Raw genomic sequence first — 27,428 nt, 5'->3', positions numbered from 1 at the left:
TACACACACACACACACACACACACACACACACACACACACAACCACAGGATCAGAATCAATGGTCTCATTCACCTGTTTATCTTCTCCTCCCCACGTTTCTCCGCTCACCCGCCGGTCGAGGCAGATGTCTCCACACTGAGTCTGGTTCTAGAAGTTTCTTCAAAGTGCTGCTCATCGTTAAACTGTTGGTTTCTCTGTAAAAACACTTTCGGTCTTGACCTCCGATGTAAAGAGCCTTGAGATAATTATCGATGAATCATTTTACCCCTTTATTACACGATGAGGTAAAAGTTAACACATTTTCTCCAGCTCTGTACCTATGAGGTATCTTTTTGTTTTACCCGTCAGTGAGTTTGTGAAGGTTGTGTGATGTTTTTCTTATTTGAGACTTTATTTTTGCAAATTAGATAAAAAATAAAATATGTTAACTATGTAAAAATGTCTAGTATTAGTTGTGTGGGTGGATGTGTCACCGTGCTGGAGCATCACTGACGGACTGACGGACTGACGGACTGACAGGAGGCAGGTTTCATGTTACACAGCAGCAGGGTCACCTCCAGCAGAGTCGCTGCAGTTCACAGTTCAGTGTCTCAGGAACAGACGACAGAACTGACAGCTGGACACTGGACTTCTTCTGGACCTGGACCTGGTTCAGAGTCTTTGACCAGGACTGGACAGAACTGAACTGGAGTGTGTTCTCTGTAAGATGACGAGAGGAGGAGTGTATTTCTTTTATCTAGAAACTGACCTGGATCTCCGCACCGCTCTGGTTTCTGGTGTTTAAACTGTCCTCAGCTGAACCAGATCCACTGCGACCAGAGTCGGACCAGAACTGAACGTCTGAACAAACAGGTTTTTATCACGACACCCGATGATACATTAACCAAAACCTCTATCAAGAGAAAAAGTTTGATAATGAGTTAAATACTTAAACTCTTCTTTATGGACAGAGAATGACACTTAAAACATTTTATAAACTAATGATTATTCTTATTTATTTCTATTTGACTGGCCGTCAATCAAAACAACCATTCTTTGATCTGTATGGTTCTGTTGTTTGATATGTTATATATTCACTCATGTTTGACTAAAACATAACATGTGAATCCTCCTGTCATGTTGAAAATGTTCCTTTGGTTCCAGTTTGAAGGTAAAACCTGTGGATCAGGAGTCAGAACAGTGAAACATCAAATATCAATTAGAATCATTGAAACCATTCAATCTGAAGTTAACTTGAAGAACTGCTGCTGCACAAAGATCTGTTCACCTGAAGACAGAATTACCACGGGGAGGATTTCGGTTTGACATTTGTGACGCGGACAGTTTTGATTTGTGCTGGGATTAAGATTCTTGTGTCTGTTTGTTGCCTGAGTGATGGATGGACCTGGTTTTCTTCATCCTGTATCTTTAACGCTGCTTCACGTCACCTCAAGAGCTTCGAATCGGAGCCCAGCAGATATTTGTCCTGTAATTACCACTTGCTGCTGCAGAGGGCGCCGTTGTCGCTGCTCAGCAAACGGTTCGGTGTTGCTTTAATCTTCCAGGTTCGCTGCAGCCCGGTCCAGTCTCGTTAGATCCAGTCCGGTGCGGTCATGCAGTCCCTGACTGAGGAGATCCAGAGTTTCTCTCGGACACGGCTGAGGAAGCAGTGCACCCGCGTGACATCGCTGAGCGGCCGCCGCATCATCGAGACCTGGAAGGGCTCGACCATCACTGTGGTTGAGGACCCCGCCCCCCCGGAGAAGATGCTGGGATACGTCCCTGACACTTCCTGGGACCTGCAGGTTGGAGCCGTCAAACCGTACCTGCTGCTGGGTGAGTGGACGAAACACGAACACAAACCACTGGAAGAATAAAAAACACAAGAAACTAAAGTTAACAGATATTAAACATATGATGACAGGTTCCTGTATAAAATGACCTATACTGCACCCAGCCACCAGGGGGCGATCACAGTGATATCATAAACCATTAAGCCGGTAACATTTGGCCAAATTAGCATGGGTTTGTATGATCCCATTATTTCCCACACGTTGTTAAATATATCCATTTGAACGACTCTGAACCACCGATGTGTCGGAGTGTCACGCTGATGTCACGCTGATGTCACATTGGTCCGCCCCCTGTCCTGGAGGTCACCTTCAGTCCACCATCAGCTCAGTCAGAGGGAAACACGACACAAGCAGGACGTGGGGGGACACACAGGGGACGTGACCCATCAGACCTCAGTGGTTCACAGGAGAGAGTCTCAAAGACAAATACTGTGTGTGTGTGTGTGTGTGTGTCTGTGTGTGTGTGTGTGTGTGTGTCTGTGTGTGTGTGTGTGTGTAGGTTCGCAGGATGCTGCACATGACTTTGGAACTCTGAGAAAACACAAGGTGAGTTTTTAAACAGTCATTACTCTGAGCTGCAGTCTAAGTGTCTCGCTGTGGACGCATTAGGGACAGGACATCACTCCTTGTTAGTCAGACTCTTGTTTGTCTGTTGTCCTGATTTTATAACTGTTCATCAAGATGTCCTCCTCCTCCTCCTCCTCCTCCTCCTCCTCCTCCTCCAGGTGTCTCACATCCTGAACGTGGCCTTCGGTGTGGAGAACGTCTTTCCCGATCTGTTCATCTATAAGACCGTCAGTATTCTGGATCTTCCCGACACTGATCTGTTGCTTCACATCCAGGAATGCTGCGACTTCATCCAGCAGGCTCGCTCGGAGGTAACATCGCTGACATCACCACAAACCACGATTCATTCCTTTACTCCCATTAATCAATATTGTGTTGATGCTTGAGTCTCAGCGGAGCTCTTCTTCTTGCAGGAAGTGTAACATTAACTTCCAAATTTAAATTCAAATCCTGAAGGTGAGCGTCGCTGCAGCTCAGGTGAAAACACACGAGTGGATTTAAGTCAAGCAACAAGAATCAATCCCATAATGCAACAGGATTAGGGGCAGAAGGACACGGATGTACAGGACTTAAAACGAGGGAGGACTTGACATGACTCTCCTCCTCTTCCTCTTCCTTTCCTCTCTTCCTCTCCTTCTTCCTTTCCTCTGTTATCCTCTCCTCCTCTTCCTCTCTTCCTTCCTCTCTTCTGTTGTCCTCTCCTCCTCTTCCTCTCTTCCTTCCTCTCTTCTGTTCTCCACTCTTCTTCGTCTGTTTCTAAATAATAGATGTGTAGTTTTGTTCATGTTTTATTAAGCTGCACACAGATCAGATCTCAGTGTCATACAAGCTTTTAGCAGTGAAGCCTGGGACTCACCTTAACATGACACCCCCCCCCCCCCCCCCCCATACACACACACACACACACACACACACACACACACAGTCATTAGAGGTGTATGGTTACAGGAAGTGTGTGTGTTCATTACAATATGGTTCTTATGTGTGTATGTGGAAATTCCAGCCTTGATAATCAAACTGATGCTTTTACTTTGAAATGCTGGGTCACATTACCCAGCAGGCCATCTGGCTCGTATCAGTTATTGATGCTGTCATGACAACAGCATCATGTGACTGAGGTCGTGACCGCAGGGCGGGTTTATAATAAAGTTTATAATAAAGTTTATAATAAAAATAAAGTTTTAAAGTCGCTCCTCGTTCACATTTCCAGGTTTTTGTTTCAGAATTTAAAGATTAGATCAAAATGTTCTGGAATAAAATTCATGTTTCTAGTTTTTGTTCATCCAAAAGTTTGCATCTAAACTTCTGAACACTTCTTAATTCTGTTTTCACATCTGAATAGATCTCGATGAATATAATAGATACTGATCAGAGATGTTCAGAGATGATCAGAGAGTCTGTGGATGAGTCTGTGGATGAGTCAGTGGATGAGTCTGTGGATGAGTCTGTGGATGAGTCTGTGGATGAGTCTGTGGAACCTGTGACCTTCTGGAGGAAGCTCTTGTTTTCTGTTCTCAGAGTCAGATGAGAAGGTTGAACTCTGACTCAGCTGCTTCCATGTGGAGATAGAAGCTGTAATGGAGCCGCTAATGAGGATCTGACAACACCAACAAACAAGACATCTATTAACTTAAAGCTTCGTCAGTGGAGACAGCTGACTGTCTGTTGGTCTGTAGCGTCCTCTAGTGTTCAGAGGGTTGTACTGCAGCACAGCTTCATTATCAACCGGACTCCACAGAGCCCAATAATACACAGTCATACTTGTTCTAAAATCTACAAACAAGATAAAGATATTCCCAGAAGATCATTTTAATTGTATAATTGGTGTAAAATATATAAAAATAATTCAATATCTTATGATGTTATATATAAAGTGATAAGAACACATGTAAGTAGAATCACCATTTCTGTTTCCCCTCAGAAAGGTGTGGTGTTGGTCCACTGTAACGCCGGCGTGTCCCGGGCACCGTCTGTCGTCGTCGGCTACCTGATGTCATGTGACGGCCAGTCCTTCGACGAAGCCCTCTCATTGGTCAAATCGGCTCGGCCTGCCTCCTCCCCCAACCCCGGCTTCCTGGAGCAGCTGAGGAGCTACAGAACCCCGACAGTGAATGGGTCCAAACGCTAGAAGAGCCAACGTTCATCACAGTACGACAGTTCAAAACACACCTACGTTCTTAAAATACATTTCAGTCAAAAGATGTGAGGGTGCTTTTACAGTGTGCATCTGCTGGGTCTGGTTCTGTGTTGGTGAAATAATCTGACGTGAAAATATGAGGTTGACGTGAAAAACCACTTTGACTGTCGAGTCGTCTCAACACAGGAAACCACAAACTGGACGTGGAAGAATTCTTCCTCCCGTCTTTCTTCTTCTGTCTGTGCACAGAGTTTGGTTTTGACATGTCCAGATTTGTTTGTGTGTTTTCATTTGTGTCTTCTCTGTCTTTTGGTTTAGTCTCGTTGTAGTTTCTGTGTTTTGTTCGATTAGATTCATATTTTTGTGGAGAAAGTTAAACTTCTGTTTAAAATCTATCCAGTGTTTCAGGTCAGTGGCAAAAACAAGAATGTTATTTGTAAACTAAAGAAATCAATAAAAATGTCAGTGACAGAAGTGAGAACGTTTTCTGTTTCTTTTCTTTTCTTATTTTGAGAATGAAACAACATTTAAAAAGTAAGGATCATAATAATACATATTTCTGAGCGTAAACAAATCTCATTATGATAAGTGAATTCTAATAATGAGGTGTGTGTGTGTGTGTGTGTGTGTTGAGACATTCATCTTTAATAAATCTTATCGTTAATTCTGGATCAGGTGAACCTGTGTATATATATATACATATATATAAATACACTGTATATAACTCTGGGGATTTAATAATATATATATTTTAAATCTGGATTTCTGCTACTTTCCTTTGACTCAGCAGACGTCTTGACTCGTCACAGGTGTCAGTGATGAAATCAGTGGGAACAGAGCAGCTTCATTAACGTCTCACAAACACCGGAGCTTCTCTCACTGTCACTGAAAAGGTCAATGAGCAGGAAGGATTTACAATCATCCGTAACCAGGACCTCAGAGAAGACATGTCCGTCCCAACCAGCCAGGATGTCTGTTCTGGATTAAATGATAATGAGCAGAATTGTGTCCACACTCACCCTGACCCTCCTCTTCAACCTGCTCTGAAGGACAAGAGACATCAACCCACTCCTGAGAGAGAGAGAGACAGAGAGACAGAGCATCAGTCCGAGCGCTGCAGCATGTGGGTGAGAGCAGGAGGAAGATGTCTCTTCATCAGGTGTAAGAACACTGAGGTACAGAGTCCTGCGTCTCTCTGGAGTCTCCTTCCTCCTCCTCCTCCTCCTGCTGACGATGGGCTCCTTCTGCACGGCTCTGGACAGGAGGACGGTGGTGGTGACGGTGACGCCACGTGAGGAGTCAACAGTTCAGACAGGTCAGCTCCGTTCACCGGCTGCAGCTCTTACATCCAATAGAAACGATACGAACTCAACATGGGTTCATTTTATTTTCTCATGTCGTCTCATGGTCAAACATGGACTTTTCATTTTCATGTTGGATCAAAAGATATGAAGCCATCAACTAGTTCTGATCGGATATATTGATTTGTATTTATTGTACAAAGTTGATATTGTATTTAATGTTTGCTGCCGACTCTTAAACCTGGTTTTCTTATCGATCTGTATCAAGAGATATCCTGTAAAATGAAACTAACTTGGGTCAAAGTTTAGACATTTACAAAGTGATCTTAAAATCTCTTTCTGTTTTTACTTCAAAGTGACAAAAACACTTGTTGGATTATTGGATTTTGGAACTTTATATATATATATATATATATATACTGAAAATATTCATTTCACCTGTGAAGACTAAAGTTTCTCTGTGCTCAGCTTCCGTTTAACACCTGTAGGTTCTGTACCTGCACGATGACATCACAACACGTTCAGACCTATCATCTTATAAATAAATAAATAATATATATATATATATATATATCTGCGTATTTACAGATTCAGGTTTTTTCCTGGAGTAAAAGTAGATTAAATGTTAATGGTGAAACTCAGCTCAGACACAAATTATAACTCAAAACAGATTCAATTTCTACAGTTTGTCATAAAACAAGCGAAGCCGTGATGCTCTTCAGCTTCTGATGGAGCTTTAGAAAATAAACATGTCTCTCAGCTCTGCTCCTGTTTTTCTACTTATAGCTCAAAAGCCTATTGAAAAACAAAGGACCTGAATATATTAATGAAACACACACACACACACACACACACACACACACACACACACACACACACACACACACACACACACACACCCACACACACTCCTCGAGTCGCCCACGCGGTCATCTTTAATTGTCTCTTCAGCGTCGATGCTGATTATGAAGAACCAATTAACAGTTAGTTAGTCCACCGGCCAATCAGACAGTCCGTCTGTTGTCTTAAGGGTTTGTTTACGAGCACAAGAGCTGCTGTGTTGGACGACATGGAGACACATGGAGACACATGGAGACACATGGACAGTGACACACGAACACACAGTCTCCTAATCCCACCGGGACAGAAGCTGCTGTGTCTGGTCTCTTCAGTTTCTCTAATCCATCTGTGAAAGACATTTTGTAGAAGAGGTCATATGCACAATGTTATTTTTAAAAGTTGAACTTTAATGCTAAAATTTCTTGACATTTTGACTTAATTCTCCACTTTTCTTTTAATATTTCAACTTTTTTACTTTTCCTTTGACGCTTGACGTCATTATGTCCACGGAGGAGGTTACGGCTTCACCCTTGTCTGTTTGATTCTTCTCCTCTGAACTCAACCATTTTGGTCTTTTATGGTCTTTTATATCTTCTATCTTCCTTTGACCTGTGGACGAGTCTCCAAAACCTTCTGCTTTAAACGAAGCAGTTAAAACCAAATGAAATCTTAAAATTAGCTGGTGGGATGTAGTTGTATTTTCTAAAACAAACGTATCATCTAATCATATTTGTTGTAATTTCTCGAGGAAAAAAAGAAGTAAGATCAAAAAGTAGAATCATTTGAACAGTTTCTCATGTCCTGGTCTCAATCTGCCCCGGTTGCTGCCTCACAGCCTTTTAATTTCACCTCTGCAGCCTTTTCAAGCTTCGTCTATTTTTAGGCCTGACGTCTTTTGCAATTTTGGGGGGGTCAGTTTGTGAAAGAAAAGCCTCAGAGGAGCAGGAGGAGTGAAAAGACACAGCAGGTTGTGTTCACAGAGAAAAGAATTACATTTATTCTGCAGAAATCTTCCACACTTTCGTCCTAAGTGACCTTTAATTTACTGTTTGACGCTCCAACAACCTCAGTAAAGTGAAACCAGCAACGAGGCCGAACAAGATTCTACATAAAACAACGAGTATCCGTGACACTTGTTCTGCGATCGAATATTTGTGTGAAACATCTTCGACGAACATTTATGTAACCTTTCTATTTAACGACAAACCCATCTGCTAACATGGAGGAGGCTGGTTTGCCTTCGGAACAATCTTCCATGTTTGTTTGAAGTCTAACTGCAGCCTCTCCCTCCATCAGGTGACTCTCTGAAGCCAATCAAATCAGTGAGCTGGCTGCAGCACCCAATCAGGAGCAGGTGCAGCATTGGGAGGCGTGTCCATGGACCCACCAATTACTGTGCTGTGAAGACCGGGTGAGATTTAAGACATTATTGTTGACGTGGAGTTGACTCCTGTCCTCTGATCACAACAAAGTGAGAACACAAACAAGAATCCGTGAGAATCCACCTGAACGTCCTCTTTATGAAACTAAAGACTCTGAGAGACGTATTCTTATAATTTAAAGATGTTGTCTGTGAACATTTAACAGAACCAACAAAACAAAGAGCTTTTTAATTAACACCATCGTCCCAACAGGGGCCTCCAACCTCCAGGGGGCCCCAGCACACCAACCGTGGCTCATCGTGTGTGTGTGTGTGTGTGTGTGTGTGTGTGTGTGTGTGTGTGTGTGTGTGTGTGTGTGATCACTGTTCCTACTTCACTATAATTATATAGTGTTAACTGTACAATGTGATATGTGTAATGATAAAAACTGTCATTCATGTCATTGGTCACACACGTGTTTAATTCTTCATGTCAACATGATGATCACATGACCAAGCATCTACACTAATGACAGACGAAGAAGAAGAAGAAGAAGTTGAGCGCCAAAGGTGAAACAGAAGCAGCGTCAGCGAAAAAACAAACCGTCACATGTCGACTTTATTTTACTGAAGTCCACTTATTATTATTATTATTATTATTATTATTATTATTATTATTAATATTATTATTATTATTATTACTGTTATTATTGTTATTATTATTATTATTGTTATTATTACTGTTATTATTGTTATTATTATTATTATTATTATTAGTACTATTATTATTATTATTAGCATTAGATTAGCAAAGAGCCTGGAGAGGAGGAGGCTAACGATGCTAACGTCCCAGACATGGGCGGCAGCCATGTTGTTATGATCTCAGGTGAGTGTCATCACGAGACAGAATCACCTGTTCAACCAGCTCAGTGGGTTAGTTAACCGGTCAGTTAGCAGGTTAACAGTTTAACTTCAACTTATAACAGGGACGTTAATGTAGCGACAGAAAAGAGACGAGAGATTTTCTGTAGATGCTCTTTCTATCAAGACTCATTTGCAGCTTTTTAATTAGCGTTGTTTTTGGTCCTGTTTAGTTTTTAACTAACCACAGACAAACATAACCTTGATGGAGGTAATAATACTTGTGTATCGTGAATATACATAATTGCTCAACCTCAGATTTACCTGCTATTTATCAAGTATTTGTCGTTTGTGCTCACAGACGAGTTTAAAACCACAACCTTCACCTAAACTTAAAATAAATAATAATGGGACGTTTATATTATCTGTTGTGATTTTGGATCCCAGTGAGTTCAGGAGTATGACCACATGCTTGTGAGTGAGTGAGTGAATGAGTGAATGAATGGAGACCTGAGGGTTTGTTGTCTTCAGCTGGTTTTGGGGGAACATCAGCTTCATGTATTGTTGCTCCACAGCTGGAATCAAACATATATCGTTTTTCCAAATCTAGAATAAACAGGCTCCACTCTGCACAATCTGCTCTCATCCTCTGTGGAGAGCAGCAAACTCCACCAGCTTCCTCACGGATGTTGTCTTCTGCTTTGGTTCAAAGTGAAATGACTCATAAAGAGTCCACATCACATGTAGTGTCTGAAGTTTCCTCAGAGGACGCAGTAACCACAGATGATGAGTGTGAGGGTTGTTGGGTCAACTGGCAGTTTGCCCCGTGTGTCGGAGACGACTTCTTTCTGTACGTTCAGACCTGGATACAAGACTTTGAATAATTCATGGAAAATAAATGATCAGGGATGTTTTTACTGCTTCATATGCTGAGGCCTGTAATTCACCAACTCTACATCAAAGTTGGCAGCAGCCATAGAATGACAGCCGTAGAGCTACAGCAGCCGCAGCTATGGGAAATACACCAGTGAGAAACAAGTGTATTTCTATCTGGCTCCTTCTTGTTGGGGCTGAAATGACCATATCGGCCTCTAGAGGGCGCCAGCAGGACCTTTCTGTGTCTGGTCCTGCTCTTTGACTGAGAGGTTTTGTGACTCTCGTTTTCAGGAACATTACATCATCATTGTCTAAAAACCACACACACCCCGATGCAGTGGATGAGCGAGGGCAGACTGAGGAGCCCGATTTGCTGCTTGTGTCTGAACGGAGCGTAAAGTTGTGTGTGTTTGAAACTGGGAGGGAGGAGGAGGCAGGTCTGTCAGCTGCAGGATTCCATCACTCTTAGCAACCGTTGTTGAGTTACCACGGAAACGCTCTGCGATGTTCTCTGCTTCTCCTTTGTCCTCCTCCATCGCTCTGCTCTCCTCCCGCGCTCTCTCTCTCCCTCTCACTCCATCCTGTCTTTATTGCTGGTTGACTTCCTGTGTGCGTTGCTACGGCGATGCTCTGGGACATTCAGCTGGATCATTTTGCCGCCGCAGTGCCGGAGAGCAGAGCTGAACTGAAGGAAGTCGTCAGCTGATCACTTTGTTTACTTCTGGACCGTTGCTGGACGGCGTCAGTCTCCTGCCTCTCAACTTATCAGAAACCTTTGTCCTGTGACCTTTAACCCCTCCGCTCCGCTGACGGGTCGTATCAGGGGTCATTGTGTTGGATCGGTCCTGCTGACAGGTGACATCACAGGAAGTTGAATGAAGTTCCATCAACCCCAAATGGGCGTAATCGGCGTCTATGTTTTCACAAGTGTGTCCGTCTGAGAGACGTCCAGACGCTCCTCAGAGACCAAACTCTGCCCTGTGAGCTCAACTCTACAACTGTCCTAAAGAGACGTCCTGCACCTCCATCTCCTCCTCACCCACGGCGAGATGAACGAGGAGGCGGAGGAGTCGCAGCTGCCGGAGCAGGAGCAGCAAAGGGAGGACATATGGTCTGTGGAGATGCAGCAGGAGGTGGAGGAGACGGTAGAGACTGAGGAGATTCAACAGGAAGAGGAAGTGCAATGTGAAGGGGAGGTGCAACAGGAGAAAGACGAGGTGCAGGAGGAGGTGCAGCAGGAGGAGGAGATGCAGCAAAAGCAGGACAAGATGCAACAGAGTGAAGTGGTCAGGGAGGAGGAGGAGAATGTGGAGGTGCAGCAGAGTGAACAGGAGCAAAGGGAGGAGGAGCAGAGGGTTGAGGAGCTGCAGCAAACTGATGAGGAGGAGGAGGCGCAGACTGAGGAGATGCTACAGACTGGAGAGCAGCAGACAGAACAGGTGCAGGAGTTTGAGGGGCAGCAGCAGACAGAGGAGGTACAGCAACACATTGAGGAGGTGCAGGACTTTGTGGACGCTGTGGAGCAGAACCTCAACAACCAGGTCCTGATTCGACTGAGAGAAATGTGAGTACACACCGATCACACAATCAGCTGATGGAGATGTAACGACAATGATGAGTGGTTGTGTTGAAAGGATCGATCACTGTTAGTTCTGGAATCGACCTGACGACCAATGGGACGGCATCAACGTGGTGGCACGGTTGCCGTGGTGATGTTGGCATGGACTGAAGATGAATGACAGAAAGTCAGTGGGTGTGCAACATAACTGAACATGAGAGAGAGAGAGGGGTGTGTGTGTGTGTGTGTGTGTGTGTGTGTGTGTGTGTGTGTGTGTGTGTGTGTGTGTGTGTGTGTGTGTGTGATGACATGTCTGTCATATTTTCCTCAGTAGCTAACAAGCGAGCGTCGCAGCAGGAATCACCACATCTGTCTGAATTTGAGGCTACGGCAGCAGATGTAAAAAAAAAAAAAAGCAGCAGGTCTTTTTGTTCTTGTCCATTGTTGCCATGGCAACGACAGAGCGTTGCGATGCAGCAAAGATAGACAGATTAGGAGCGAGTCAGAGAGAGAGAGAGAGAGAGAGATGAAGGCAGGGCATGAAGGGAAAAAAAAAAGGCAGAGCAGATGTTTGTGTCCTGACTTCAGCTCACACACACACACACACACACACACACACACACACACACACTGCAGTTCATCGTGAAATTAAAGTCCTGCTGAGACGACTCATTCAGGTGTATGAAGCTGCTGGAGCTGGTTAGCTTAGCACAAAGACTGGAAACCGAGGGAAACAGCTAACATGACCCGGCCTGAGGACAGAATCAGTCCATGAGCATTGTTAACAGGTAGTTTTGTCGAATCTGTGATCATGTGATTAAAACCTAAACGTCCAGGTCACATGGAGCGTGACTGCGCATTTGGCATTTTGGTGACAGGACGTCTGACACATCTGAGACTTGAGATTTACTGGGTGTGTTAGCGCGCGCGGCTAACCAGACATAGTTTTATTACTTTTAACCTTTAAGTAGGTTTATCCTGTGACATTAACTTTGTATTCTAGGGATAGATAGTTTACAGATTTACCTTGTGACAGCCTCCCTCCCTCCGCTCTCTCTCTGGAACTCGAACAGTCGGCCCTCACCACAACGACTCCACACCGTTGTGTGGTGCACACACTTTAAAACAGATTGGTTGAGTTGATCTCAGCCACTAACTCACCCAGTTCATCTCAATCTCTCCCTTTTTCCAGATGCTTCAGACTCATCCTGTCACCAAAATACCAGAAAAATAAGTCCATGTGTTTTCACCGAGCAGTGATGTCAAAGGTTTCCACTTCAGTGTGTCCTCAGAGTCAGTGTGTGTCAAAGTCAAGCTCATTACAGAGGCCACCTCATGGGATTCACTCACACGTCTCCTCTCTCATCCACCAGGCTCCTTCACTTAAGTTGCACAGGTCTTGTTGGTACAGAACAGATTCATCTCTCATGTCCTCCAGTTATTTATTATGAATCTGGGTCTGGTGACGTTAGTTATTTAGTTCAATAAATGTGAGTTTAATTCAAACCAGCCGTCTTAAGTGTAATTGTTACCTTTTTATCACCAGTGGAGGTGAAGTGGAATGTGGGTGCGTGTCTCTACACTGGAGAAAATAAATCCTTCGGGTGGGTGATGGGTGGAGGAGTCGAGCATACGTGCAGATTTAGATGTCATCGAGCAGATCTGTGCATCTCTAGCGAGCGAGCATGCAGCTCCTAGCGCTGCACACTCTTAACTTTGAGATCTCTCAAATATTAATTTAAGTTTGGTATCATGTTCGTTCTGAAGACTTCAAGTTTGAAAAGTAAAAGATGTGAACTCGGTGTCGTACTTTAACACACCTGAATCTGAGGCGTCAGTGGGTTAGTTGCATCGTGGGTAATGTGGTATAAAAAAGACGATAACTCTGGTTCTGCTGCATCTGCTTTTTTTGAGCTTTAAGATAAAACTGTCCATTGTTAATGTGACAGTGAAGCCCAGAGTTTTAAGGCTGCAACATGAGATATTTGAGAAAACACCACTCCTCCATGTGAAGGGTGTGAAGAGTTGAAGCAAACTGCACTTTAGATAAAATCCCCATGTAAATGCAGCCATTCATCGTTGTGACTGTGGCAGCACTTTGTCGTGTTGAAGGTACAAACACTAACGTCCGAGACGCACTGACAGCCGCGCGTCTTCCCTCATTCATAACCTCAGCCACCATTAAAATGCTGCTCACATTTTCTTCACTTGTAATGAATTCAAATTGAATAGAAGCATGAAATTGAGGTTTGAACTTTGTACACGTTGAAATCTCATAACAAAATAAGATGTATTTGTACGATTACATGTAATAAGGTTACCACTGGTCTCCATGTCTCATTCATCATTTCACCTGCAGACACAATGAATGTCCCTCACGTCAGCAGCAGCAGTGAAGTGAAACACACTCACACCCGTTTATGTGTGTTGGCATCTCGGCCTCTGTTTAACAGACCCGGCTTGATTTGCAGCATCTTGTTTTAGGAACTAGTTGGAAACAGAACGAGAAAAAAAAATCCGATTCACCAGCAGAAGTTGACGTGTTGGTCGAAGAAGTCGACGCCAAGAGAAGCGTCTGATTTTTGCCAAATCCTGTAATAAACATTGGCGTGTGGATGTGTCATCTGTCAGAAGTGATTCAACGAGAGAGAAACACTGAAGGTGTAAGAATAAAGATGCTGAATCGAACAAGTAGTTAAACCGATGACTGAGGTCTTTCTTTTTATTTCACTTTGATTCTTTGTTTAAACAGATTCTTAAGGAGTTTCGTCATATGTGCGTTCAGGTCATATCACAGTGAAGGTTAGTGACGTCGTTATAATGTCAAAGTCAAACTTCTGAAAACCAATATTTCTGACTTGGTGCCACAAACAAGTCTGTGGTTGAAGGTGATTAAACGCTCGATGTAATATTCATAGAGATGAAGTGAACACGCTCAGTACAACCAGCAGAGGATCAACTCCACTCAGCATTATTAGAAATATTGAAGTTCTGGGAGAGGAGCCCTCACTCGGACTCTCTCTGACATTTCTACATTCTGTCCTCCTTTAATATTGTTGGAAGTTTTTCTGGACTCTTGTTAAGGACGATGTTGCACCTTGAAAAACCCTTTGAGGGAAATTGTGATTTGTGAATATGAGTTATACAAATTCAGTTTGACTATTTAGACCAGTTCACTCTCGACCAAAGAATCAATTAACAATCTGAGTCCTCGTCTGTCAGGAGCTGGAAATACCTGATCCTTGGTGTAAAGGACATGTTTTGTCAAGTTGATGAGAGTTTAATAGAAAGTAAAATTAGCGGCTGCAGCTTCTCACTGTCCATCGAATCCTCTGAAATGTAAAAGGTGCTCGATGCAGGGTTTTGCTATCGCTACGTAGCTATTGTTAGCATTAGCAGTCAAACAGAAACAGTTTTAATGTTTCATGCTAGCTGTCCATGCAGTGCTAAAGGGAAGTAGATGGGAAACTACACACCAGGATCAAGCTAATGTGTGATGTCAGACAGGACCTGTGACTCGGCCGGTGCCTGTGCTGCTGCAGGTCTGTTCTGCAGCTCGACCTTCATGCAGCACAAACACAGCGACAGAACCACAATGTACTTCAGTGACGCACGACGTCACCTCACTCAAAATGTAGGAGCAGCATTTCTGGACGTGTTCCGATATCGAATTATTGTAGCATCAAGTCTGTCTGCCCCGAAGAAATGTGGCTGCTGAGGCATCAAATAACATCTGGTCTGGTTTAACACCACAGCAGCTGGAGCACTGAGAGACCACTGACACCACCAGCAGCAGAGAACACTCACAAACTTAAGTTTTATCTGAATTAATTTAAGTGCAGCAAAAAGAACCAAACAACCAGAGTCATCTCGTCAGTCGGCTGCTTCACTGTGAGCGTGTTCAGTGGTGGAAGCGCTCGCTGCCCTTCAGTGTCGTCATCTCCAGATCGATCGTTTCAGTTCTGCGATGAGACTCGATCCGAATCTTCAGATCAGCATCGGAGGGAAAACAAATCTTTTTTTCATCTTGTCTAGTTTCCATGGTTACAGCAGAGTATTTTGATGCAGCAAACTCTGCTGAAGATAATGAAGAAGAGAGGAGGGGACAGGACAGATCTTATTCTTTAACATGTTGAGATATATATATATATATTTTATTAAATTCATTTTGCGCTCATTGTCTTCATTTGAATCAGCTTCACGTTGTGATTTATAGGCTGCGGTGCTGAGGAGAAGAGAGAACACGCAGTGGAGAGTTTGTTTTCTGAGGGATTGAACAGAACAGATATCAGTCTTCTGTCATATCTTCAGTCACTTTAATAAACACTGTAGAAACCAGTTTGTTCTTGTGGTGCTGGATTCTGGTTCCTATTTAAACAACCGTGTGTGTGTGTGTTTATGTGCATGTGTGCGCTGCAGATGGTTTATTATCACACTGTTTCATTTTAATGGATGCTCTGCTTTTCCTTCAGGCCGCTCGGCCTCGACGTAGGCGGTGTAGATGGAGTTAACTTCTAAAAAAGCGTGAAACACCCTGTGGTGCTGCATCGCAAACAAGAGTCACGCAGAGAAGTAATGCATCTAAGAATAATTTATATTTCACATGCTCGCTGGTAATAATGCACAGAAGAAAATGTGTGAGGTGAACGGACATAACAGAGACGCACAGAGAAGGAAAACCGACTCATCAGAGGGAGGAACAGAGCCTGTAGAAGTCCTGACAGAGTGGTGACTCATTCTTCACCAACTATCTGCATCCTCACCTGTCACTGCTGCAGCATGCGTCTCTTTCTCTAAAGTAAAAACACAATGCAGCCGCTCTCAGCTGCCTCCCCCTGCTCTTTGTAATTCAGTGCTGAGCCGACCACGCAGGCCAGTGTACAATCACCGATCGACCGTGAAATAACAGGCTCCCGCTGTTAGATTTCAGAGCTGAGACGTGCCACAGCTGTGATTAGCTGCCGGGGTCAGATCCCAGAGCTATGATTGGCTAATTTCAGACCAAATGAAGTGTTCAGAAGCCCGACATCAACTGCAGTGTTTATGTGGTGCACATGTTCAAACCCCACGGGAGCTTCTTCAGTGGTCCGGTTAATGGATCGAGCCGTGAGCAAAGACTATGGAATCATGAACTCCTGTGTTTTGTTGACGTCGGCTGTACTTTTGGTTTGTCCTGCAGATTTACTGTTATATAATTATTATATATATATGTGTTCACGTGTGGTAATAATTATAATTCTCTTGTTTTTTCTTCTGACTCAAAATGGAGAACAGTCCTGAAGTCGTTAGCATTACCCATCGTCATGACACCAACTTATCTCTGCTTTTGTTAGATTCAGTATTTCTCATAAATTCTCACATTCACCTGTTTGGGGACATGAAACATGAACTTGTATTTGTTGGATGGTCGGAGAATCTGTTGCCAGGACCGATTATAAAACCCGCCCCTCCATGTTAGCAGATGGGACATGGTCATGGACTGACAGCATTTAAAATATGCTGAATTAGTGACTAGAGGCTGTGACACTGAGGGAAAACTGACATGAAGTTCTGTTGTTAGGAGCGTTTGTGTGTCTATGCAGTTTAGTGGATTTTTTTATGGACATTTATCTGAACTGAAAATTGTAAATAAAGATCCACTGACCACAGAAATATGTTTATCACGACTCAGAGTTCAGAGTTGACTGAAGTGCAGCAGGCTCACACTCACATGTTCTCAAAGCCCCTAAATAACCTCAGTGCTGTGATTCAGTGAAGACTGTTCTCCTGAACACACACACACACACACACACACACACACGCAGACACACGCAGACACACACACACACACACACACACACACACACACACACACACACACACACACACACACAGACACACACACACACAGACACACACACACACACACACATGGTAGGTTCCTAAATTGTCTATCTATTATCTGTGTGATGAGCGGCATCATGTTATTTGTCCATTTGAGTAACTCTTGTTTTTGTTTTTGTTTACAGGCAGAAATATAAAAGTACATCGCAGAGGTAAGACACACACACACACACACAGACACACACAGACACACACACACACACACACACAGATACACGCAGACAGGAAGCTCTCAGTCTGAAGTAGAGGGCTGAAGAGGCTCTCACTCCTACACACACCTGGGCTGCCTGTCTGTCTGTCTGTCTGTCTGTCTGTCTCCACCTGTCTCTTGTTTCTGTCTCTATTTTTAGACACACAGTCTCTTTTGTGATCACTGACTGTCCGACTGTAAACTCACGGGAGAGTTTTGGCTGCTTGTTGCTCAGTGACGGGAGTCGTGACACTGTTTCATCAGCCAAAGAGACTTGATTCACTCAGAGCCAAAGACGGAGTCACTGAACAGTTCACTGACGGACTAACTCACTGACTGACTGACTGACTCGTGGACTAACTCACTGACTGACTCACTTAAGCTGTCTTCAGACATGACCTCGCTCTTCAGGTGAGAGGTGGAGCAGACAGACAGGAAGTGATCATGTTTACATCACCTGACACCGTCGTCAGCTCTCATCACCACAAACTGTCTTCACGTCTTCGTCTGCGTCTTCTACGTGTGTGTCAGCACTTTGTCTCCAGAGACATTTGTTTGTGTCACGTGTTAGAAGCTCATCACCCCCCCACTGTTGTGTTTTCACACTTCTCCTGGATTTAGACTTTATACAGGAGCTCAGGGGGAGGAGGTCTCACTTGGACATTTGTGTTCACACATGCACCTCCGGAGAAAACACGGATGATCTGCGGAGTCCATGTCTGACGAGTCACTGACGAGTCACTGACGAGTCACTGACTCAGAACTGAGTAAATTGAGTAAACTCCTGGTAACGTACAGTTCATGTGACAAAAGTACAATAGTCCCTCTTGAACGTAGACGAGTGAAGGCATGAAGCTACGTAATAAAACGAAGCCCTGGGAATGTTAATGAAAATGAAACACTTGAATCTCAGCAGTCTTGGGTCATTACACCCCCCCACCCCCCCGTCTTCGCCCATTCTGTTGTAACCATGGCAACTGAAACAGATTTCGTCCACTTTATGAGACGATGTTTGGTTGCCATGACGATGGCAGGATGCCTGGCCGCAGCGGAGTCTTTATGTCTCCCAGTAGTCGTCCTCCTCTGCTGTTCAAAGTCCCTGTGTCCTGCAGCATCGCACCAATAAACATCCCTCCATCCCTCCATCCCTCCATCCCTCCTTCCCTCCATCCCTCCTTCCCTCCATCCCTCCATCCCTCCATCCCTCCTTCCTGTATGTAGCAGGACTCCGAGGGGCTGGACGAGCACACTATAGAGTGTCGGAGGTCCAGAATCCAGCCTCACGCCCACTCTGCATCTTACAGCTATATTAATATACTCAGATAAACTTTGTGAAGGACCAGTGCTGTGGTCTTGAAACCTATAGAGACAAGATTAACATCGTAGAGGAGGTGGAGGATGAAGTTTAATCTATCGTTCAGGACAGGATTTTAATGACGGGACATGAGGGTAAAAGACAAAAGAGCTGGATTAGAGTAGATCTTCCTCCTCCTCAGAATCATAACTCTGAACACATAAATGAATTCAGAGTTTGATTAGAGACAAAAGAAAAAAGAAAGTTCAGATCTTCCCAGAGAGGTTTTTAAGTTTACTTTACACGGATCTGTCTGTGTCGGGATTCACTGCAAACTGGAACTGCTCTTTTCTGATTTGACCCACTTCAAATAGAGACAGTGTGCCCGTCCAAAAATCAAGGGGCGACAAAGAGAACAGGACAAACCTGAAGCTGACTCTACAGGACTTTAATTATCTGAGTCCAGGAGGTTATGTCTTCAGCAGGATTACTTATTCAGAGGTCTGAGCGCTACGATCACATGTGGTCAGTTCAGGTCTGAACGCACCAAAATCTGTCCTGTGATCCTGAAGGGAAATCTGTCCTGGGCCACAGACGAAGGACTCTGCTCACGTCTCTGACCTGCTTCACTTTCAACATATTCGATATTCAATAGGTTGATTTGCTTGAAGAAACATTGTCAACACTGTCATTCAGCCCATCCTGACTCTGCTCTCTCTCTCTGAGGGATCTGAAGTTAGATCCCTCGGTTCAGGACACATTTAAATACCAGGTGTGAAGAGACGATCACTGTCCATTTGTGATCGTCTCTCTCAGGACGGATGTTTCCTGGCAGCTTTGAACAGGTCCTGTGTGTGGTTTGGTGCAGCTTGATTGAATGTGACTGCTGGGCCTTGGTGAACAAGGACAAGCAGCTCTTCACTCGCCACCAGAGAAATGAATCCAGACGGATTCATATGAAAGCGGGTCCATCAGGGTGTTCTGAATACCAGAGCGACTGAATGAACTTCTGTCCGACACAGACACAGGGAAGGTGATGTTTCCATCCTGGAGCACAGTGACTGTGGTGATTGACAGGAGGCAGGGTGTCATGTGTCCATCTGGAGGAAGCACATTTTCATGTTCTGGTTGTTTGGTGTGAACGGGACAGCAGCTGTGTGGGAGCAGAGTCTAAAGAGCGGGGCGGCCTTCTGTCAGTCAGCAGGTGCATGAAGCCTGGCGAGCTGCTCTCGTTGGTTCAACATTTTAATCTGTAATCATCCCACTCTGCTTCAACATGACAAACAGTGTATTTTCTGTCTTTCCCTGTCCTGCACACGTGTCCTACATGTTCTATTTGAGAGTCAAACACTCCATGTAACACGGCTCATCATCATCATCATCATCATCATCATCATCACATGAACTATAGTTGATCCAGAAAATAAATAGTTCTCATTCATGCGCCATGAACCCATATTTCATTATTTCAGGTGTAATTATACTTTTTAAACGGCTCTCATTACTCTTTTATATCACTATACAGTACTGTGTTGTGTGTCCTCCTGTATCGTGTATGCTAATAACTAGACACGTGTGGGTTTGTGTTGTCAGGCTGAAGGGGGTCCTGGAGCAGATGGACCGCGGCGTCGTGGACCTGCAGGACCTCCGCAGGAACCTGGAGCTCGCTGCTGCCATGTTGGACGCTGTTTACACTGATGAGACGAAGTAGGAAGTGAAAGGAAGTGTAGAAAATAAATCTCTATCCCGTCATCCTGACTGTGACTAACCGACGTTTCTTTCTGCCCTGCAGGCGTCTGTTGGACACCGAGGACGAGCTCAGCGACTTGCAGGCAGAGTCAGTGCCCAGCGAAGTACGTGATTGGCTGGCATGTACCTTCAGCAGGAAGATGGGCGTGGCCAAGCGTCGACCTGAGGAGAAGCCGAGATTCAGGAGCATCGTCCACGCAGTGCAAGCCGGGATCTTTGTAGAGAGGTAAACTTTGCTCATGTCACTTCATGACTTAAATCGACAGGAATAATTTAGTCTTAAGTATTTTAAGAAAGGACTTGACATTGTATTATGTAAGATAAGACATTTCCAAATTTTAACCAAATTATCAGACAATAAAATGCAAATTCATGTTTTGTGAATATTAGCAGTTGGCAGCATGTGGCTCTAATTTTCACATCAGGTGTAAAAGAAGACAGAGCAGCAGAATATGTAAATACGAAGTGTCAATCAAAGCTCAAAATAAGAAAAAACACAAATGAACTGATGTTTTTATCTGTCGCTCGTCTCTCCGTGAGGATGAATGATGGGATTGTTTATTCATCGATTCTTTTTCCACCATCACATTTACTTTTATTAGTTAACAGACTTTTCCTCTTCTCCCAAACATTTGGTGATATTTTGATAGTGGTCTGAGTTCCTGTTATTTCGAGTCATAGCACATGAGAAGAACATGCACAGAAGGGTTGTTCAAGCGTCCACATACTTTTGACCACGTAGAAGAATAAAACTGTGGAGTTGATGATTATTTCAAATGTGTAGGAAAACATCCGGTCGACCAGATGTCATTACGAGGTCGACCACGAGGTGTAACGATGTTAGCGTGGGAGCGAGCAGGGGAATGAGGTTGTGTATAGGAAACTGAGGTCCAGTATCATTAGCGTGTAAATGACTCACAGTGATAGAACGGTATCAGTTCATCTGCTGCAGCTTAATGACGCATGAAATCAAAAAATATGTGCCGTGCCGAGCCAGCGCTCGCTCTGTGTGTGTTTAGAAGGCAGTTACCGTGGCAACAAACAATCCATCCTGGTCACCAACTGTGGAGGAGGGCGGCTGGAGTGGGTCTGCGTGTGAACAGTGTTTATATACATACAACTACACGTATGTGAGAGATCTGTGCATGATTTTTTACCCGTGTGTGTGTGTGTGTGACATCAGGATGTACAGACGAACGTCCAACATGGCCGGTCTGACGTATCCGCCCACTGCTCTGAGAGCTCTGAAGGTAAAACTGTTTTACTGCTGCTGTCCCATCAGCAGGAAGTGACATCACTGACACAATTAGAAGTAGAAAAGGTCTAAAGAGAGGATGAGGTGGAGAGAAAAGAATGAAAGGAAGAAGAAGGTAGGGAAGTGGTAAGGAGATAGGGAGGAGAAAAGAAAGAAGGAAGTGAAGAAAGAAATGAAGGAGGTGAAAAAGGAAACAAGGGTAAGGAAAATATGAAAGAAGAGAAGAAGGAAAGAAATAGGTTCAGAAAGAAAGTAGAAAAAGAAGGAAACAAAGGTAGGGAAGGAAAAGAGGAGATGGAGAAGGAACAAAGAAAGGTAGTAGTAAGGAAATTGAAGAGTTACGGAAACTAACAAGGAGATTGAGAGGAAGAGGAGGGAGGTAAGGAAAGAAAAGAGTGGGGAAGGACAGAAGGAGGAAGTAGTGAAAAAGTAACAGAAGAATGAAACAGGAGATTGGGAAGGAAATGATGAGGACAGAAGAAAATGAAGAGGTGAAGAAGGGAAGGAGGGATAAACGAAAAATGAGATGTGGGACATGAGGAGGTAGTGAAGGAAACAAGGAGATGAAGAGGGGAGGGGCTTGGTTTGTAATATAATACTTTAACTGTAATTATGACCTAATGAATAAGTTTATAATAATTTAATTGGTTCAACAGTTCCAGTGTAAACTAACATCACACTGCCCTCTCCTGGCAGATATACAACATTACACTGAATCAGCTGCTGTTTGTAACTGCTCTGTCTCACGTCAGACTTCAGCCAATGAGACGGTGGCGTTTTGTTGTTTTCCAGGAAGTGGATCAGTGGTCGTTTGATGTGTTTTCCTTCCACGAGGCCACGGGAGACCACGCCCTCAAGTTTCTCGTGTACGACCTGCTGACCCGCTACGACCTCATCAACAGGTTCAGGGTACAAACAACTTCAGATCATTTAAGGCCCCGTCCAATCACAAGCCAGTGTTTAACCTCGTTAATGTGTCCAAGACGTGTTTGTGATGTTACACCAGACACAAGGTGAGTGAGATGATCGGTCGAGTGGCTCCACATCAGAGCTGCGGTCTCAACCTGAGGAACCAATCACAGCAGACCTCTGACAGCCCTCGTCTGTCCGTAGACATGTCGCAGAGGAGGCAGTTGTAGCTAACTTGTTTTTCACCAGCTAGGTTAGCTAAGGTCGTCAACTCAGAGAGTTCAATGGTGGGAAACAGACATATTACAGTCGCTGTACTTATACATCTGTCACACCTGTACTGCCTGCAGTACTTGTACCACCTGCCTGCAGTACTTGTACCACCTGCCTGCAGTACTTGTACCACCTGCCTGCAGTACTTGTACTACCTGCCTGCAGTACTTGTACCACCTGCCTGCAGTACTTGTACTGCCTGCTCTTCTGTGTTCAGATCCCTGTGCAGGCTCTAGTGCAGTTTGTGGAAGCTCTGGAGAACGGCTACAGCAAACACAGGAACCCTTACCACAACCTGATCCACGCCGCTGATGTCACTCAGACCGCCCACTTCCTGATGCTGCACACTGGACTGATGGTAACACACACAAACACACACACACACACACACACACACACACACACACACACACACACACTTGCCACACCCCTAACTTACCTACACTGTGTGTGTGTGTGTGTGTGTGTGTGTGCAGCACTGGCTCAGCGAGCTGGAGATCCTTGCGATGGTTTTCGCTGCAGCGATTCACGACTTTGAACACACAGGAACCACCAACAACTTCCACATCCACACCAGGTAACATGATCCGATCTTATTATATTTATTATTATTAATAATAGTTGTCATGGTAACAGAAAGTGCAGTAAAGAGAATTCTTCCTGGTTTGAAGTCCATCACATGAAAGGATGGACCGAGAGTTTTGGAGTTTAATGCCAACGTCACCATTGTGTGTGTGTGTGTGTGTGTGTGTGTGTGTGTGTGTGTGTGTGTGTGTGTGTGTGTGTGTGTGTCAGGTCGGAGGTGGCGATTTTTTACAATGACAGGTCGGTGCTGGAGAACCATCACATCAGCGCCGCCTACAGGCTGATGGCAGAGGAGGAAATGAACATCCTGATCAACCTGAACAAGGACGACTGGAGGTTCTCTCACACACACACACACACACACACACACACACACACACACACACACACACACTGATGAGTCATCACTAAGGGCTCTGTGCTGGTGATCGATCACTGATGGTATTGATGGTTGACAGGGAGCTGAGGTCCCTGGTGATAGAGATGGTGATGTCCACAGACATGTCCTGTCACTTCCAGCAGATCAAGACCATGAGGAACTCACTGAGTCAGACACACAGGTCAGTACTGCTGAGGTGACCCCCCCCCCCCCCCCCCCCCCCCCTGCAGCCACATGACTCTTTTATAAAATGTCTCTCCAATCATTGTCATGGATTCTCTGTTTCATCTGTTTTTATTCATGTGTTGTGTTGGAAGTTTTATTCCTGCGTCAGTACCCAGGCTGCCCGAGCTCCAGCCCTCACAGAGGAGGGGGGGGGAACTAAAACGTTCTTATTGGAGATAATTGAAACTAATGAAACCAAACTGTAAAAATGTTCTTCAAGTATAAAACGGCCAAAGTGTAAATAAGGAAGGTACGAGAGCTCAGTGCAGTAGGAGGACATGTCTTAAAGCTTGAGGCCTGTGTTGTGTGGGCCAGCTCACTGGGGACAGACGGTGGGAAGCTCGTCCATCTGATCATCAGTGGGAGTCTGGTGTCACGGTCCAACATAAGGTCCTGCAGGCTGCTGAACCAGACTGGTCTCTGAGTCCCTGTGGGGGGGCCCAGGAACAGAGCCTCCGCCCTCTGTTCGTCAGTGGTGTGGAGGTGTGTGTGTGTGTGAGGGGGGGGGGGGGGGCAGCTGTCATGCTCCCCCAACTCATGCTTGGATGAGGTTTTGGGGGAAGATGCTGGATCAGCCTGTCGACATGCTGCTCTGGAGAACTCACCGTGATCCACATACAAAACAGACACCTTCATACAGGAGTGTGTGTGAGTGTGTGTGTGTGTGTGTGTGTGTGTGTGTGTGTGTGTGTGTGTGTCAGATTCACTGAACCATTCTCATCATTAAGTGTAAAGAAGAAGATTCTCACATTTACACTTTATTTCTCTCTCAGCATCGACAAAGTGAAGGTTTTGTCTCTGATGCTTCACGCTGCCGACATCAGTCATCCGGCCAAAGCCTGGCCGCTGCACCACCGCTGGACCCACAGTCTGATGGAGGAGTTCTTTAGACAGGTGTGTACACAACACAACACAACACAACACAACACACACACAACACAACACACACACACACACACACACACACAACACACACGTACAAGACCGAAGGAATGGAGTGTCTTTTTTTCCGAAAGCCAAAAACACCAACAAAACATACACAAAAGTGTGTTTGTCTGCTCTGATGTCAGCTGGTTCTACGTTTATTGAGTGAACCAGAGTTTGTGGGTTCACACTTGTGTTTCTTCTCCAGGGAGACAAAGAGGTGGACCTGGGTCTTCCCTTTTCTCCTCTCTGTGACCGTAAAGCTACCATGATCGCCCAATCACAGATAGGTAAGAACTGTAACCAGCCGACCACAGGCCGGTGTGGGAGTCATAATATGAAATGTGATCCACCGCAGGTTTCAGATTTCACATGATAATACTGACTGTTGGCTGAAACTACCATCGCTCTTCATATTTCACACCAGTTATTGCAACGAGCGTCGTCAACTCTTAACTTGTGATTCATCCTGACTCACTGTGTCGTCTCGTCTTCTTCAGCTTTCAGGTGCATCACGTCCACACTCTGGTACCCAGTGATATCATCTTTCTTCTGTCCATCTGTCCATCTGTCCATCTCCGTCTGGTTGCAGGTTTCATAGATTTCATTGTGGAGCCGACCTTCAGTGTTCTGATTGACACGACAGAGAAGGTGATTGGACCTCTGATAGAAGAGGATAGGAAGGCCAGAGAAACTGGAAACAGGAGGTCCAGGTACTACTACTAGTACTACTAGTACTACTACTACTACTACTGCTGCTGCTGTTTGTAAGGTCAGGTATTGATAATCATTTCTGAACTGGACCATTTCACTTTCATAACTTTGAATAGACATGAAACCAGATCAGCAACATGCGGCTGCTTGAAGAAAAGATAAACATACAAACACTGTGTCGGTGGGTTTGTTGCTTCAGATACTGTCGAGACATTTAATGAGTCCGGGACGTTAGACAGTTACAGTAACGATGTCTTCAGACAAAACAAAAACTCAGACTCATTAACGGGTGAAGGCACCAAACACTCGCTCTAACAACGGTCGTGACGTCAGGAGAATCTGAAAACTAGAGCTTGAAGTTTCCTGAAAGTCGTAGAAATTCAATTCAACGTTTCGGTAGATCCGTCTACAGGTTAACGAGCCTTGTAATTGGACAAGATGAATTCACGGTTTCACGTGATTGGACAAAAAAACAGAACATGTGACCAAAGCACGGCTGTGACGCTCCACTGGTTCCGACCCTCAGTGTGTGTCTCTGCTCTGTTTCAGTTTAACAGGAAGTGGCTCTGTTACCGTGGAGTCGGTGCAGAGACACAGCAGCAGCCGCCATGGAAACAATGATGATGGACAGATGGACTTTTCTCTGACCGCCATTGACCTGCAGGTTCTGAGGCTCCACCTATCAGGCGTCATCGCCAGCAACAAGGACCGCTGGAAAGAGCTGTCTGTGCATGGTACACACTCACACACACACACACACTCACACACACACACACACACTCACATACATGTAGTGTACTAGCAAACGTTAGCATGCTTAACATCACAATATTAGAATTAGCTCCCATAGAATAGCCGATGTTAGCATTTAGCTCAGAGCCCCACTGTGCTAAACCCATGAGAGCTGCTAGCTTTGTCCTGTTAGCTGTAATTAGCTTTACGTCACATCTCCTTTAATTCATAAATTAAAAATCTTCGTGTGTCTGTCGTGCACAGAACTGGCCAATAAGGAGCAAGAGGAACAAGAGGAGGCGGAGTCTAACATCAGCTCAGATGTCCAGTCTCAAGCGTCACCTGACCACAGTCCTCCTGACGAACACACCTCCAACCAATCACAGGACTCGCCCGATGAAACACATGATGACAAATCACCAGACCAGATGCCTGCAGATCACCTGACCTGGAACGGTACAAACATTTACACACACACACACACACACACACACACACACACACACACACACACACACACACACACACACACACACACACACACACTTCAATTCTCACGTCCCAAACTTTACTTCTCAGTGAACTCACCTGTTGCTATGGTAACGGTTTCAGGGGCAGGCGAGGGGAAAGAAGGCGACAACGACGAAGTGCCTGAAAACGTCTGATGGCGCTTTGCGGCAAATTCGCCACGATATCTGGCTGTTGCAGATCACCATGGCAACAGGCGGCACTGTGCGGTGACGGCAAGGGATCAGACTCTTGTGTGTAAACGCAGCAGCTGAGTCAGTGGCTCTCGAGCGTGGACCCGAACAAGGCCCCCGGACCTTATGTTTACAACCGACCATGAAAACATCCCATCACAGATTCATCAGATACGTGGTCCATCCACAGTGGTAACGTGTTGTGATTTTATTAGAGCGAATCAAGTGGAAATATCAAAGCTTCATGAAATGAAAATAAAGGTGAAAAGGTGAAAACCAAA

At 44.7% G+C, this 27,428-nt stretch overlaps 2 protein-coding genes and 1 long non-coding RNA gene across 5 annotated transcripts; 2 read left to right on the top strand and 1 right to left on the bottom strand.

The window, feature by feature from the left end:
• Positions 1-40: 40 nt before the first annotated feature.
• dusp19a (dual specificity phosphatase 19a) lies at positions 41-5,121 on the top strand. 2 transcript variants are annotated; one of them, XM_020109151.2, is made up of 5 exons: positions 41-854; positions 1,547-1,817; positions 2,334-2,380; positions 2,560-2,712; positions 4,323-5,121. In XM_020109151.2, exons 2-5 carry the CDS (start codon positions 1,595-1,597, stop codon positions 4,527-4,529), a joined length of 630 nt encoding a protein of 209 aa, XP_019964710.1. In that variant the 5' UTR covers positions 41-854; positions 1,547-1,594; the 3' UTR covers positions 4,530-5,121. The 2 variants fall into 2 exon arrangements, with proteins under 2 accessions (XP_019964710.1, XP_069389040.1); XM_069532939.1 differs by lacking the exon at positions 41-854 and having other exon boundaries at positions 862-1,817.
• Positions 1,708-5,699, bottom strand: LOC138411825 (uncharacterized). The gene is made up of 3 exons (XR_011244305.1): positions 5,558-5,699; positions 4,304-4,525; positions 1,708-1,846 (listed from the first exon to the last, which is right to left on the bottom strand). It is a non-coding gene; the product is annotated as an uncharacterized lncRNA (long non-coding RNA).
• pde1a (phosphodiesterase 1A, calmodulin-dependent) lies at positions 5,625-27,428 on the top strand. Of its 2 annotated transcripts, XM_069532934.1 has the most exons (17): positions 5,625-5,853; positions 7,976-8,090; positions 17,343-17,369; positions 20,295-20,408; positions 20,494-20,676; positions 21,634-21,700; positions 22,498-22,614; positions 23,105-23,245; positions 23,364-23,464; positions 23,683-23,808; positions 23,931-24,032; positions 24,850-24,970; positions 25,209-25,290; positions 25,593-25,713; positions 26,264-26,448; positions 26,711-26,902; positions 27,059-27,428. In XM_069532934.1, exons 1-17 carry the CDS (start codon positions 5,772-5,774, stop codon positions 27,109-27,111), a joined length of 1,929 nt encoding a protein of 642 aa, XP_069389035.1. In that variant the 5' UTR covers positions 5,625-5,771; the 3' UTR covers positions 27,112-27,428. The 2 variants fall into 2 exon arrangements, with proteins under 2 accessions (XP_069389035.1, XP_069389034.1); XM_069532933.1 differs by lacking the exons at positions 5,625-5,853; positions 7,976-8,090 and adding an exon at positions 10,109-11,340.

The sequence above is a fragment of the Paralichthys olivaceus genome, chromosome 10 (genome assembly GCF_024713975.1).
Source record: "Paralichthys olivaceus isolate ysfri-2021 chromosome 10, ASM2471397v2, whole genome shotgun sequence".
Taxonomy (NCBI): Eukaryota; Metazoa; Chordata; class Actinopteri; order Pleuronectiformes; family Paralichthyidae; genus Paralichthys; species Paralichthys olivaceus.
The sequence above is the reverse complement of the archived record's forward strand: the minus strand, read 5'-3'. Positions and strand labels throughout refer to the sequence as shown.

Excerpts from the sequence above, each read along its gene's own strand:
- dusp19a (XM_020109151.2), top strand. The coding sequence starts at position 1,595 with ATGCAGTCCCTGACTGAGGAGATCCAGAGTTTCTCTCGGACACGGCTG. Across the intron at positions 1,818-2,333 it reads CAAACCGTACCTGCTGCTGG|GTTCGCAGGATGCTGCACAT; the intron begins GTGAGTGGACGA and ends GTGTGTGTGTAG. Across the intron at positions 2,381-2,559 it reads GAACTCTGAGAAAACACAAG|GTGTCTCACATCCTGAACGT; the intron begins GTGAGTTTTTAA and ends CTCCTCCTCCAG.
- pde1a (XM_069532933.1), top strand. The coding sequence starts at position 10,826 with ATGAACGAGGAGGCGGAGGAGTCGCAGCTGCCGGAGCAGGAGCAGCAA. Across the intron at positions 17,370-20,294 it reads TATAAAAGTACATCGCAGAG|GCTGAAGGGGGTCCTGGAGC; the intron begins GTAAGACACACA and ends TTGTGTTGTCAG. Across the intron at positions 23,809-23,930 it reads CTGAACAAGGACGACTGGAG|GGAGCTGAGGTCCCTGGTGA; the intron begins GTTCTCTCACAC and ends GATGGTTGACAG.